This window comes from Hyperolius riggenbachi, chromosome 9 (assembly GCF_040937935.1).
Source record: "Hyperolius riggenbachi isolate aHypRig1 chromosome 9, aHypRig1.pri, whole genome shotgun sequence".
NCBI classification, from domain to species: domain Eukaryota; kingdom Metazoa; phylum Chordata; class Amphibia; order Anura; family Hyperoliidae; genus Hyperolius; species Hyperolius riggenbachi.
In genome coordinates this window covers 54,013,686-54,029,215 of record NC_090654.1, presented here as the reverse complement: position 1 = coordinate 54,029,215, position 15,530 = coordinate 54,013,686, and the positions used below count along the sequence as shown (strand labels likewise).

Here is a 15,530-nt window from a genome sequence, read left to right as displayed (position 1 = left end):
GTTGGTGTCCCTGTTGCAGAGATTGCCCCTCCTTCCTCCTGTGTCATTGTTGATAGGAAGTGATAGAATCTCTTCTGCTTGTCATAAGTACATACGGGAAATCTGTGAAGGGTTATAAACCAGAACAAAGGAAGAAAAGGGAAGTTAGGATGGAGTTCCCCTTTATTACATAAGGCTGCATGACACTTGGAAGTGCCATTGCATGCTTGCTTTTAGGGAGGACACCTGCCTGTCCGGTGTTTTGCCTCTAATACTTTACGCTGACCTAGAACTAGTAAGAAGATCAGGTGTTCTGACTGTATGCTTGTTCCAGGTGTGGGACTGACACAGCTGAAGCTAAAAGATCAATATGGCTGAACAGTAGCGGTTAAAAAAAAAAAAAAAAAAAAAAAATCACTACAAAGTGAAAAGTTAAAAAATAGAAGAGAGATCAAGAAGTGATTGATGCTCGCCATGTAATTCATTCATGTCGTTTGATCCACCTTGAGCCTGCAGGCCATCATCTTTACTATTGCTAGACAAGCTCACCTGAAGGTTATCAGCCACTGATTAGCAGCCGCCACTGTGATTAAAGAGGAACTCCAGTGAAAATAGTGTAATAAAAAAGTGCATCATTTTTACAATAATTATGTATAAATGATTTACTCAGTGTTTGCCCATTGTAAAATCTTTCCTCTCCGCGGCTTACATTCTGACATTTATTACATGGTGACATTTTTACTGTTGGCAGGTGATGTAGCTGCTGCATGTTTATTTGGCAGTTGGAAACAGCTGTAAACAGCCATTTCCCACAGTGCAGCAAGGTTCACAGACAGGAAACTGCCAAGAGTACATACTCAGAATTTCTTTGTGGAAGGAGTTTCCCCACAATATCAGCCACACAGCGCCCCCCTGATGGTCTGTTTGTGAATATGAATAGATTTCTCATGTAAAAGGGGGTATCAGCTACTGATTGGGATAAAGTTCAATTCTTGGTCGGAGTTTCTCTTTAACTGCACACGATGTATGTGTTATTTCCTGTGGAAATGTTTTATTTGCCAAAATGTCACCGGTATAGTGTACCCAAAGGAGATTGTGTTTAATTTCGCTAGTTTGCACCCCCCCCCCCCCCTTCCTTCAGGGAGGAAGGGGAGGTGCGTCAGTGAGCCCCTGCTTTACTAGCTATCCTTCCGTAACACTGGTGAATGCAGCTTGTCCCTCGCACTGCCCCCCCCATGGGGCAGCACGGTGGTGTAGTGGTTAGCCTTCTCACCTTGCAGCGCTGGGTCCCCGGTTCGAATCCCTGCCAGGTCAACATCTGCAAGGAGTTTGTATGTTTTCCTGGTGTCTGTGTGGGTTTCCTCTGGGCATTTCCTCCCACACCCCAAAACATGCAGATAAGTTATTGGCTTCCCTCTAAAAATTGGCCTGGACTACGATACATACACTACACAATACATACATTGACATATGACTATGGTAAGTATTAGATTGTAAGCCCCACTGAGGGACAGTTAAGTGACAAGACAATATGCTCTGTACAGTGCTGCGGAAGATGTCGGTGCTATATAAATACGAAATAATAATAATAATAATAATGATGTCTCATTAAGGGAGGTAACCAGTGATTTAGGCCGTTGTACTCCATGGTCCATGTACTGACACAACCACATGTCAGGATGTTTTCCCAGTGTTGAGGACACCTGAAATGAGCGGTATAGGGAGGCTGCCATATTTATTTCCTTTTAAAGGGAAGGTGCGAGCCGTACAAAAAACCAAAACAATCAGATCTACTTACTTGGGGCTTCCTCCGGTCTCTGGTAGCCTATCTGTCCAGCTCCGTTCCCAGCTTGTGGCTTAAGGTCCCCTCCATTGCAGATGCCAACCTTGCCAGGTCTGCATCTTCTGCACGAGCGCGTGGCTGTGCTACTTGCGATTGCGCTCAAATGGCTTGGAGCCTGCACAGAACGCGCGATCACGAGCTATGCAGCGGCTCGCTGGCGCAGAAGATGGCGACCTGGCGAGGTCAGCAACTACTACGGAGAGGACCCTGGGACAGATCTGACAAGATTGGATGCATGCTTGTTTCTGGTGTGATTCAGACAGCACTGCAGCTACAGAGACCAGCAGGGCTGCCAGGCAATTGGTATTGTTTAAAAAAAAAAAATATGGCAGCTTCCATATCACTATTACTTCAGTTGTCCTAGGTGGTCTGAAACTCCGCATTTCTACTTTGCTCTAAAAGATTCCTTACAGCTTTAAAGCTATCACAGAGAAACATTGTAGCTGAACATCATTGAAACCGTTCTGCTAGGTACACACCATACCATTTTCTGGCGGACTTACCTGCCAGATCGATTATTTCCAACATGTCCCATCTGAATTTTGATCGATTTGCGCTTTTATGATCGATTTTCCAATCGATTTCCATTCACTTCTATGAAAATCGATCGGAAAAAAACGAGCTTTCAGGGCAAGATAAACTACGCTTTGGAAACTTGTAATTTGTACACAGACCATATTACTTAAGCACAAAAGCAAATATGATAACTGTATGAATAATAAAAAGGAAAACACTTTTTATCTAATGTTATGTCAGATTTTCAGACCACTTTAATTGTGTCCTTATGTGAGCGAACATATGCTTATGAGGTGAGTTCTGCACAGCGTTATGGGTCTGTTGTCTGTCTGTGTGTCTGTGATGAACACAGATTTTGCTCTGAAATATATTTTTCCTATGGCAGACGGTTACTGAGCCTGAGTTACGGAACAACCGCCTCCTGGATGAATTGGTGCAAACTTTCCTCGCTGCTCGGTAGGTGCCCCTCTATAGTACCTCAGTTATTTTACTTCATTCTCTCAATGAACAGTCTGTTACAGTGTGTGTGCAGCAGTTCATTTAAGTCTGTGAACCCCTTTTGAAAGTTGGAGATAACTGCTCAAAATGTTTTTTTTTCTTCATGTAATTCCAAAATCTTAATGAGAACCAGGGCTGTGGAGTCAGGGCAATTTTGGGTGCCTGGAGTCGGAGTCGGAGTCGGGAAAAAATGCACTGACTCCGACTCCTAATGAATTTAAACTGTAATTAAAATAGAAACTATGATAAAATGTTGTATTTCTCAGATAATAGTCATCATAAATAATTTATACATACAGTAATAGCTGTGCTTAGTCCACAAAAATTAAATAAACCAATCAAAATTAGTTACTTGTGCTGCTTCAATAAAGCAGTCCCTGTATTTTTAAGGTCAGATATACATATCTGATTGTGACTGTATATATGATGTGTACATAGGAATCTCTTATATATACTAAATAACATCTATGCTGTAAGAATAAAGCCTGATGTGTAGCTGTGTCACTAATAGAGATGGTCAACGAGATGGAAATAATTCTGCGTTGATTCTGATTTATGCAAATGTCTCTTTGCTCATGAAATCAAATAATTTGATATGTTAAAATTTGGTTTGGTGACTACGAATTAAATGGAATCTGAGACGGATGAAAAGCAAAGTTTTATACATACCTGGGGCTTCCTCCAGCCCCCTTCAGGCTAATCAGTCCCTCGCTGTCCTCCACCACCTGGATCTTCTGCTATGAGTCCTGGTAATTCAGCCATATCCTTCTCAGTTCTCACTTCAGTTGTCTTTTAACATTCCTAAGCGTTGGCAGTTAAGAGACGAATTTTATGTTACATACTTTCAATCAACAAGATTGTAATATGCAAATTAGAGGAGTCGGAGGAATCCTAAACTGAGTCAGTGGATTTTTGTACCGACTCCACAGCCCTGATGAGAACCAGGGCTGTGGAGTCGTAGTTGGGACAATTTTTGGGTACTCCAAAGCCTTAGTTTATGAAACCACCGACTCCAACTCCAGGGCCCATACGCAATTCTCTCTTTCTCCTGAGTTTTCTCCTAGGTGATATTTTTTAAACTTTTAAATAAAATGCCTTTTACACACCAGCAAGCAAGAAAATACTCAAAATAATTTTGATAGTACCTTTTTATCCACTTTTCGGTACTTTTTTAGTTGAAAACTGCTGGGAAGTTATTTTAAATAGAAGAAAAAGAGTATCTCCTAGGAGAAAACTCAGGTAAAAAGTTAATTGCATATGGGCCCTGGAGTTGGTGGCTTCATAAACTAAGGCTTTGGAGTCGGATGATTTTTGTACCAACACCGTATCGTAAGTATTAGTCTAAGGAGTCGGAGTTGAGAGGAGTCGAAGCAATTTTGGGTACCTGGAGTCAGAGGTTTCATAAACTAGGGGGACGTAGTGAGCTGATTTGTGTACCGACTCCACAGCCCTGATGAGAACTCAGTTACACGAATGAGTGAAATATTATTGCGTCCGAAAAGGATTCATATTTACATAAGGGCCTTTTTCCTCTGTGAAATGCAGCCTGACGGATGATTTGCCACGGAAGGAAAAAAAAAGTGGGAAAAAAATGTGAATAGTCTTCTTGCCCAAAGAAATATATGGACCTTTTCCTTAGTAACTGATAAGCTCCTCCTTACTGCTGTACATTTCCAGTCACTGTTGAACAGTTCTGCATATTGGCATGGTAGCATTTTAGCTTCTTGCTCTTTAAAGACTAGCTTCAACTCATAGATATCTATAGTGTTCCATAAGTGAACTGCATGCTTCGGATCCTTTCACATCATTTCAGTTGGATTAGAATCAGGACTTTGACTTGGCCATTCTTAAACATTACTTTTCTTCTTCCTCAGGTCAGAGGTCATGATTGGCATTATGAAATTTATGCTCACCACTGGCAAATCTGTGGCGACTTTCATTCCTAGGTTGCAGGGTGGTAGTCTGTTAAAGTGCCCACTAAACCATCCAATTTCACTGAACGATCGACCTTCCGATCCAATCATTTAATATAGAATCGATCCAAAAAACACAGATTGATAATCTGATCGTTTGTAATGGATTGGTTCCATCAACCGTATCCAATGTGATTCAATCTGATCAATCGGAAGGTTGATTGGAAGGTAAAATTGGATCATTAGTGGACACCCTTATGCTTACCAGGTGTTTTTATATAACCTAATCAAGCTAATATACATGGAAATAGCAATCACCCCTGTGACCACTGCCATTGCAGGGGAGCCCAGAGGCTTCAAGGCCCTCCTTCCTCTCCCCAACCACAAGTGTATCCAATTAGCAAGGAAATATCCCTGTTTGCTCACAAAAATCGTCTTTGCCACCTCCACCCGCCATGCAGAATAGCAAGTAGCGGGAGCGTGTGTAATTTTTTTTCCTGCTTCTAGACACTTTACAGCAGAACACTTCTTGCTGCCATTCGCTGGCTCCCAATCATGTTACCCTCATGGGGTTTGGGGACCAAGGGGGCCCCATGCTATCATTCTTGCAGGGGGGCCCTAATAAGTCTAGTTACGCCCCTGCTCATACACTGATAAAACAAACACTGCCAATAAATCCGCATGGTAATAGAAAAACATTTGACCAAAATAAAGAACCGCCTTTTGCCTTTTTAGTGTTTTTCCGGTTTTCAGTGAAACTTTTGAAGAGCTCAGTCCACCTCCATCCCGGCTCCATATCCCTAGTGAACGCGAACCACTCAGCATTTTAAAGCCCATTTTCCTTTATTCAGACGTCTCATTTGTCTGGCATTATTCTCCTCGTCTCGGATCTGTTTGCGAGGAAGGAAGCCCTGCCTGGGGCACATCAAATCCATTTGTTTTGATTGCATTTGATTTGGAGGTAAAGCATCTGCCTATTTACATAACGAATTATGCAGATTGTGGCGTAATCTAATTTCCTTCCTCTTGGAAAACAAGTGACAAATCTTGCTGCTCCGTCCAGGTCTCGGCTTCTGACTCGCAGAGTTCCGGGCGCTGCTAAACTTTTGTGTTGAGATGCACAGATTGGAGGCTTGGAGCTTACATTTCTTTGTTTTTTATTTTTTCCAAAGCTCTCATTACTTTTGCAAGCTGTATATAAAATTTTTTTTTAAAAAAAAGTGTCAGTGGATAATTTTCCAAAATACTTTTCATATCAAGTACTCCCCCCCCCCCCCCCAAAAAAAAAAAAAAGGTATCGTATTTTTCAAACTATAAGGCACTCCTGACGATAAGACACACCTAGGTTTAGAGGGCAAAAACCAGGGAAACAAAATATACTAAACCTGGTGCATCCCTGGTGAAGAGGCATCTTGTGGATTATGCCCCCTTTGTATCTCATGCCCCCCCTGTACCTTGTGTCCTCCTCTTTCCCCCTTGTGTCCTCTTCTGTGCTTCTTTGTGTCTCCCTGTGTCCTCCTCTGTATGGGTACAGTACAGGGAGTCCCGAGATTGCAGCGGGTTGGAGGTTCGTATTGGCTGGCGGTCACAAGTCAGGAACTCTCTGCATTTGGACTATAACATGCAGTGAATTTTGGGGAGAAAAAGTGAGTCTAATAGTCCAAAAAATACAGTAAATGGCACTTATTTGTCAAGATACAGGGAGTACCCAACTTACAAACACCTGACTTGCGATCGACCTGCTTGAATTGCAAAATTCGATTCTGTTGGAACAAGTAAAAAAATAATAATTTTGTTTTCAAAAAGAACTTGTTGTTTCTGAGAAAATTGAGTTGAGAAAATTCAAAGACAAAATGTTTTTTTCAACTCCACACTCTGTACACACGCTACTGCTCCACGCTCTGTATACACGCTGCTGCTCCACGCTCTGTACACACGCTGCTCCACGCTCTGTACACGCTGCTGCTCCACGCTCTGTATACACGCTGCTGCTCCACACTCTGTATACACGCTGCTGCTCCACACTCTGTACACACGCTGCTGCTCCACGCTCTGTACACACGCTACTGCTCCACCCTCTGTACACACGCTACTGCTCCACGCTCTGTATACACGCTGCTGCTCCACGCCCTGTACACACGCTGCTGCTCCACGCTCTGTACACGCTGCTGCTCCACGCTCTGTATACATGCTGCTCCACGCTCTGTACACACGCTGCTGATCCACGCTCTGTACACACGCTGCTGCTCCACGCTCTGTACACACGCTGCTGATCCACGCTCTGTACACACGCTGCTGATCCACGCTCTGTACACACGCTGCTGCTCCACGCTCTGTACACACGCTGCTGCTCCACGCTCTGTACACACGCTGCTGCTCCACGCTCTGTACACACGCTGCTGCTCCACGCTCTGTACACACGCTGCTGCTCCACGCTCTGTACACACGCTGCTGCTCCACGCTCTGTACACACGCTGCTGCTCCACGCTCTGTACACACGCTGCTGCTCCACGCTCTGTACACACGCTGCTGCTCCACGCTCTGTACACACGCTGCTGCTCCACGCTCTGTACACACGCTGCTGCTCCACGCTCTGTACACACGCTGCTGCTCCACGCTCTGTACACACGCTGCTGCTCCACGCTCTGTACACACGCTGCTGCTCCACGCTCTGTACACACGCTGCTGCTCCACGCTCTGTACACACGCTGCTGCTCCACGCTCTGAACACACGCTGCTGCTCCACGCTCTGAACACACGCTGCTGCTCCACGCTCTGAACACACGCTGCTGCTCCACGCTCTGAACACACGCTGCTGCTCCACGCTCTGAACACACGCTGCTGCTCCACGCTCTGAACACACGCTGCTGCTCCACGCTCTGAACACACGCTGCTGCTCCACGCTCTGAACACACGCTGCTGCTCCACGCTCTGAACACACGCTGCTGCTCCACGCTCTGAACACACGCTGCTGCTCCACGCTCTGAACACACGCTGCTGCTCCACGCTCTGAACACACGCTGCTGCTCCACGCTCTGAACACACGCTGCTGCTCCACGCTCTGAACACACGCTGCTGCTCCACGCTCTGAACACACGCTGCTGCTCCACGCTCTGAACACACGCTGCTGCTCCACGCTCTGAACACACGCTGCTGCTCCACGCTCTGAACACACGCTGCTGCTCCACGCTCTGAACACACGCTGCTGCTCCACGCTCTGAACACACGCTGCTGCTCCATCCAAAGTCTACTGTAGCAGAGAAAGCAAGGGGGCAGTGCTGTGAGCTGCAGAATGCCTGCAGATATTCTGGTGTCTCAACTTGTGCCTGTCCCCAGACACTGCATCCGCCTTGGTCTGAGGGGGACTCTGCGCAGCTGTAATCCCCCCCCCCCCCCCCCCACGTTTGCCTATGATACTGCTTGTTTGGGATTTTAATTCCCACAATGCAACAAGGTTCACAGACATGGAACTGTCATAGCCGTGGCCCTGACATCACACTGTAGGAAGAGTTTTATTACAGTATTGGCCACACAGATCCCCCTAGATGACCTATTTGAGAAAAGGTATTTCTCATGGGAAAGAGGGTATCACCTACTGATTGGGATGAAATTCAATACTGGTTTAAAGTTCTTAATGTGTGTTTAGTCTGAGTACCTTTATAAACTGACAGCTTTACTTCAAAATTAAAAATAGTCTCCTAAAAAACAGTGTTATTGTACTTTTGCAAAGATGCTCATGTGATTAATAGTCCGGTATGGATATTAGAGTATTCATTGTATAATAATATTTTACAGACCAGCTGTATGGGTCCTGTCCTTGCTTTTACAGCGCAATTTTTCTGGTCGCCACTAGCATTTTGTGTGTTTCAGCCGACTAGCAAATCCGTTCCTTGAAAATAAACCTAATTTATTTTCACCCTGCAAACAAAATGGATTTCCCCAGCGGCTGCCATTCTGCTGCACAGAAGGACGAATCTTATTTAAAAGGCGACTCGGCAAATGAAGGCATTGTTCCAGCTTACTGAAGTGTGGAAGAGTGCAGGAGGATGGAAATGTCACATTTCCGCATGTTTAAAGAGACCCTGAAGCAAAAAAAATATATATGATAGAATGATTTGTATGTGTAGTACAGCTAAAGGCCCATACACACGTCGGATTTTCGTGAACAACGTGTCGTTTGAACGTCCCGTCGTTCAGTCGTCCGCCCGCCAAATCGGTCGTGTGTACAGACTGTCGTTCACGTGATGAGACTGAGTTTGATTTGGCGGGCGGACGACTGAACGACGGGACGTTCAAACGACCCGTCGTTCGGAAAAATCTGACGTGTGTATGGGCCTAAAGGGATAAAACATTAGGAGCAGAGACATGAGTCTAATATTGTTTCCAGTACAGGAAGCGTTAAAGCGGAATATAACCCTGCATTTCAACTTTGCTCTAAAACATTATTTACAGCATATTATATGCAAAAAGCATTTTTTTTTTTACTAGACCAGCATTGGAAGGGTTAAACACAGAGGTTTTAAGTTCCGTGCAGACATTCAGATGGTTACATTCTATTTAGTTAGTGTGTAACTGTTTATCAATAGATACATCTCTTTGGCTGTCCTCCAAGCTCCTTCTCAGTGAGAGAGATGAGTCATAATAAACACATATTTGTAAACAAAAAGTATCTAACTCAAGTTCGGATTCAGTTGCAGAAATCTCTAGGGACTTTAAAGCCCTGTGTAACCCTTCCAATGCTGGTCTAGTAAAAAAAAAAAATGCTGGTTGCATATAATATACTGTAAATAATGTTTTAGAGCAAAGTTGAAATGCAGGGTTATATTCCGCACTCCAGTTATCTATGCAAAAGAGCCTTTGAGCTCCACGACTTTCAAAGTCACAGAGAGTTTCTGTCTTCTGAAGTTTATCTCAACTGTCAGTCAATGTCTTTTCTTTTTCTCTGCAGAGGATAGATCAATAGTTTACTGGCCTGCTTTGTAAAAACATTTAGAATGCTGAGTAGTGTATAAACTGCAAATATTAGAGAATGATGCAATGTTATAAAAAACACTATATAACTGAAAATAAAAAGGAGATTTTTTTCTTTGCTACTAATATTCTAGTAATTATCCATACTACACAACCAATTCATTATATCATAATTTTTTTCCGCTTCAGGGTCTTTTTAACTGACACCAGTCTGCTGCGGGAGCTTAGATGTCTATAGCTTGTGTTTACTACCTTCTTTCAGTGAATGTTTAACTTTTGTGGAAAAAAAATGGCCGGAACCATCAGCCGTAGTGTTACGATCACCTGTCTAATATTTAGGTCCGCATTCTGCCACTAGTACAACTCCGACCAGTTCAGGCGTGGACGTCACAGGTCCTCAGAAGGTCTCTTGTCCTTTCTGGCACTCAGGCATTACTAGGAGATCCCAGGGGAGTGGTGTGACTCAAAATTGCATTTCTGTTCTAAAAGAAAGCTAATGCAAAACAGTAAAAGACTGGTTTAAAGTCACTGAAAGGCAAAGTACCACTTGGCTGAAGTTTATTGATGAGTTGCTGGACGAATTGTAATGAAAGCGGACCTGAACACAGATCTTCTGCTCTAAAAGATGAGCAACAGCATAATGACCTTTAAAGAAAAACATTTATTTTGTTACAGCTGATACAAATCCTGTAATAAGTCTGCAGTGTCTACTTCCTGCTTTCATGGAAGCAGACATAAGGTTAACATTCTGTGTTTACAAATTAGCTTCTCTTCCGAGGCATCTAGCTGACATAGCTGCAAGATCAAATTACAATGTGATTAATCACAGATGAGGGGGAAATAGACAGCTAAACTTGCTAAATACATATAGGGTGCATTTCTCTATATTTTCCTTTTGTCCTGTGCAAGATTTCAGGTCCACTTAAGCATTTGCACAGCAAATAAAGCAGAGAAAGTTCTTTGTTTACACCTAGAAGCAGGGGAATCTTCTATGCTTTGTTTAATCTGCAAATACAGCTCAACTTTGCCTCAGCAGTTAAAGTGGTCTGAAACCCAGCATTTCCTTTTTTTGTTCGAAAAGATTATTTACATCCTTAAAAGTACTCTCATAAGAAAAAAAAATTGTAGCAGAACAGCATTCAAACAGTTAGAGCAGGGGTCTCAAACTCAATTTACCTGGGGGCCACAGGAGGCAAAGTCAGGATGAGGCTGGGCCGCATAAGGGAATCAATCAATCAGCACCTCCGACGAAAAGCCCTTTCATTGATTTTTATTTCAAAATCAAATTCATACTGAAGCAAACTATTTTTTTCAGTGCTCCCATTACAAGTAATCCGCCGCGTCCCCGCCGCAAAACGTGGGCTGCAGAGCCTCCAAATCGCCCAGGGGGCAATCCACCGGCATTTCCTGGAAGGGGCAGAGCTTTCAGCTTCAGCTCTGCCCCTCCTGACGTCAATCGCAGCGCATCGCCACCTCTACCCGCCCTTCTCACTCTTCCTTCACAGAGAGGGGCGGGGAGAGGCGGCGATCCATGCGGCTGAAAGCTCTGCCCCTTCCAGGAAATGCCGGCGGATTGCCCCCCGGGCGATTTGGGGGCTCTGCAGCCCTGGTTTAGCGGCGGGGATGCGGCGGATTACTTGGGAGCACTGAAGTGAACTATAAGTAAGCTTTTGCTGGCGAGGGCCACAAAATATTGTATCGAGGGCCACAAATGGCGGAGACCCCTGAGTTTGAGACCCCTGAGTTAGACGAACTGCAGTGAAAATAACGTAATGAACAAAAGTGCTTAATTTTTACAATAATGATTTATAAATGATTTAGTCAGTGTTTGCCCATTGTAAAATCTTTCCTCTCCCTGCAGGGGGCTGGATAGTGTAATGGTTAAGGGCTCTGTCTCTGACACAGGAGACCTGGGTTCGAATCTTGGCTCTGCCTGTTCAGTAAGCCAGCACCTATTTAGTAGGAGACCTTGGGCCAGTCTCCCTAACACTGCTACTGCCTATAGAGAGCGTCCTAGTGGCTGCAGCTCTGGCGCTTTGAGTCCGCCAGGAGAAAAGCGCGATATAAATGTTCTGTGTTTGTTTGTTTGATTTACATTCTGACATTTATCATATGGTGACCTTTTTCCTGCTGGCAGGTGATGTCAGTGGAAGTAGCTGCTTCTTGCTTTTTTTGGCAGTTGGAAACAGCTGTTATTTCCCACAAATCAACAAGGATCCCACAGTGTGTCAGCACCATGGTCCTGACATCACACTGTGGGAGGGGTTTCAACACAATATCAGCTATACAGAGGCCCCTGATGATCGGTTTAAGAAAATGAAAAGATCTCTTTTATGGAAAAGGGGGTATCAGCTACTGATTGGGATGAAGTCTAATCATTGGTCACGGTTTCTCTTTAAAAACAGAACTTTATTCTGCAGTGGAAAGCTCTTGTGATCCGCATCCGAAAAGCTTGTGATGCGCACCCGAAGTGGTGATAACATTATCTTTTCTTTACATTCCTCTGTTGCTACAATTATTACAGCCAGCCATGTGCTGAAACGGAACTGTACTGAGCTGACAAGCAGAGATATATGAGGAATTATCACTAGATAGCTTCTGTATTTATCTATTAAAATATATGAATAAAATGCAATGGAAGCTTTCAGAGCAGAAAAACTGTACTTTGGGAATTTGTAAACCAACAACATGCGCAAATGCGTATATGGTAACTGAATATGTAATAAAAAGTAGGAAAACACATTTTTATTGAATGTTATGTCAGTTTTATACCACTTTAAGGTGCTCATACATCAGACTATGTCTAAACCGATCAACCAAGAGAGAGATCTGTTGTGTGCCATAAACCGCATGCCAATTCCCAATCAATTTCAGCATGACATATCTCAGGAATCAGCCTCATGTCTCCCCATCTCCCCGCCCCAACCGCTCTGCTCCGTGCAATTATACTTTACCTGCTGCCGCCCCCCGCTGTATCTGCACACCTTGCCGGCAATTTGACAGGAGATTTAGTGAACATGACTTAAGATCCGAGGTGAACTTTTACTCATTGCATAATTGTGTTCCTTTCCTATTGTTTATAGGGCATTCCTCAAGCCAAATACTTTTTTTTTTTTGTTTTAATACTCTAATTCCCTATAAACTAAATAAACCATGCCCACAGGTTTTCAGAGAGCCTTGGCAGTAGCAAGGGCTCATGGGAGCTCAGTCTGGGCATGAGGAGGAGGAGGTGTTACTTGCCATTGATTTCAGAGGCAGAGGGGAGGAGGGGCGGGATTAGGTTTTCTTCACAGGCTTAGTGATCAAGATACAGATAAGCCTGCCTCAGTGTAATGTTTACAAACAACATGGCTGCTGTCATTGTATCACAGGAAGAAATAATCATTTTCTATTAAAGCTGTTTGCAGCTAGATTTGCTGTGTAAACTATCTAAACTTTAGATAAGATATATAGACAAGTTACTTGTTATAGTTTTCGGATCCGCTTTAATGAATAAAATTGCATATGTTTTCACAATATTACAACAATTTATAAATTAGTTAAAGTAAAAGTGGGTATCCTGAACAATGTACTGCATTCTACTATACAATATGTTATAACAGAGCTTCTTTAATAGTCACCCACTAAATCCACAACCATTCTCAGCTCAGCTTGAGCTCTGCCCCGTTATCAGGGTCTTTTAATCCTTTACATTTATTAGCATTTAGTGATTTCCGTACAGCGCTCAGACTTTCTTCCTTTATTTGTCCGGATTTTATCTTATGTGCGCTCCTCGCCTTTCACCCCTGGATGCAGAAAAATGAAACGTCGGAATAACCTTGTTCTGAAACGATTGCGGGCTGAGTAACTGGTGAAAATATGATTTTATTGCAATGCTGTCCTTCTTGGAGCTGGTTATTTTGTCTATTTGCTTGAGGGCTGGATCATATTAAAAGCATGATGTATTACAAGAGAGTCTCGGAACCGTGCCTGATCGATGTGGCTGCCAAGTGGAGGGCCGTAGCACAACGAATGACTGACAGCCAGGCCTCCGCCTCATCCGCACAAGTGCTACTGCTGGGGCAATGGATGGGAGACATCCACGCTATGACAGCCAGGCCTCCGCTCCATCCGCACAAGCGCTACTGCTGGGGCAATGGATGGGAGACGGTCATGCTATGACAGCCAGGCCTCCGCCTCATCTGCACAAGTGCTGCTGCTGGGGCAATGGATGGGAGACGGTCATGCTATGACAGCCAGGCCTCCGCCTCATCCGCACAAGCGCTGCTGCTGGGGCAACGGATAGGAGACTGTCACACTATGACAGCCAGGCCTCCGCTTCATCCGCACAAGTACTGCTGCTGGGGCAACGGATGAGAGACTGTCACGCTATGACATCCAGGCCTCCACTTCATCCGCACAAGCGCTGCTGCTGGGGCAACGGATAAAAGACTGTCACGCTATGACATCCAGGCCTCCGCTTCATCCACACAAGCGCTGCTGCTGGGGCAACGGATGGGAGACTGTCAGGTTATGACAGCCAGGCCTCCGCTTCATCCGCACAAGCTCTGCTGCTGGGGCAACGGATGAGAGACTGTCACGCTATGACAGCCAGGCCTCCGCTTCATCCGCACAAGTACTGCTGCTGGGGCAACGGATGAGAGACTGTCACGCTATGACAGCCAGGCCTCCGCTTCATCCGCACAAGCGCTGCTGCTGGGGCAACGGATGAGAGACTGTCACGCTATGACAGCCAGGCCTCCGCTTCATCCGCACAAGCGCTGCTACTGGGGCAACGGATAGGAGACTGTCACGCTATGACAACCAGGCCTCCGCTTCATCCGCACAAGCGCTACTGCTGGGGCAACGGATGGGAGACTCGCGTTATGACAGCCAGGCCTCCGCTTCATCCACACAAGCGCTACTGCTGGGGCAACGGATGAGACTGTCACGCTATGACAGCCAGGCCTCCGCTTCATCCACACAAGCGCTGCTGCTGAGGCAACGGATGAGAGACTGTCACGCTATGACAGCCAGGCCTCCGCTTCATCCGCACAAGCGCTACTGCTGGGGCAACGGATGAGACTGTCACGCTATGACAGCCAGGCCTCCGCTTCATCCGCACAAGCGCTGCTGCTGGGGCAACGGATGAGAGACTGTCACACTATGACAGCCAGGCCTCCGCTTCATCCGCACAAGTACTGCTGCTGGGGCAACGGATGAGAGACTGTCACGCTATGACATCCAGGCCTCCGCTTCATCCGCACAAGCGCTGCTGCTGGGGCAACGGATGAGAGACTGTCACGCTATGACATCCAGGCCTCCGCTTCATCCACACAAGCGCTGCTGCTGGGGCAACGGATGGGAGACTGTCAGGTTATGACAGCCAGGCCTCCGCTTCATCCGCACAAGCGCTGCTGCTGGGGCAACGGATGAGAGACTGTCACGCTATGACAGCCAGTCCTCCGCTTCATCCGCACAAGCGCTGCTGCTGGGGCAACGGATGAGACACTGTCACGGTATGACAGCCAGGCCTCCGCTTCATCTGCACAAGTACTGCTGCTGGGGCAACGGATGAGAGACACTCACACTATGACAGCCAGGCCTCAGCTTCATCCGCACAAGCCCTACTGGTGGGGCAACGGATGGGAGACTGTCACGCTATGACAGCCAGGCCTCCGCTTCATCCGCACAAGCGCTGCTACTGGGGCAACGGATAGGAGACTGTCACGCTATGACAACCAGGCCTCCGCTTCATCCACACAAGCGCTACTGCTGGGGCAACGGATGGGAGACTCGCGTTATGACAGCCAGGCCTCCGCTTCATCCGC

General features: G+C 45.6%; 1 protein-coding gene across 6 annotated transcripts in view; it reads left to right on the top strand.

The window, feature by feature from the left end:
• RAD18 (RAD18 E3 ubiquitin protein ligase) overlaps positions 1-15,530 on the top strand; it is a 618,600-nt gene that overhangs the window by 60,696 nt on the left and 542,374 nt on the right. For all 6 annotated transcript variants that reach the window (XM_068252779.1, XM_068252778.1, XM_068252780.1 and 3 more), the window contains exon 4: positions 2,724-2,794. In XM_068252779.1, coding sequence (XP_068108880.1) covers positions 2,724-2,794 — 71 coding nt within the window. The remainder of the gene's footprint in view (positions 1-2,723; positions 2,795-15,530) is intronic.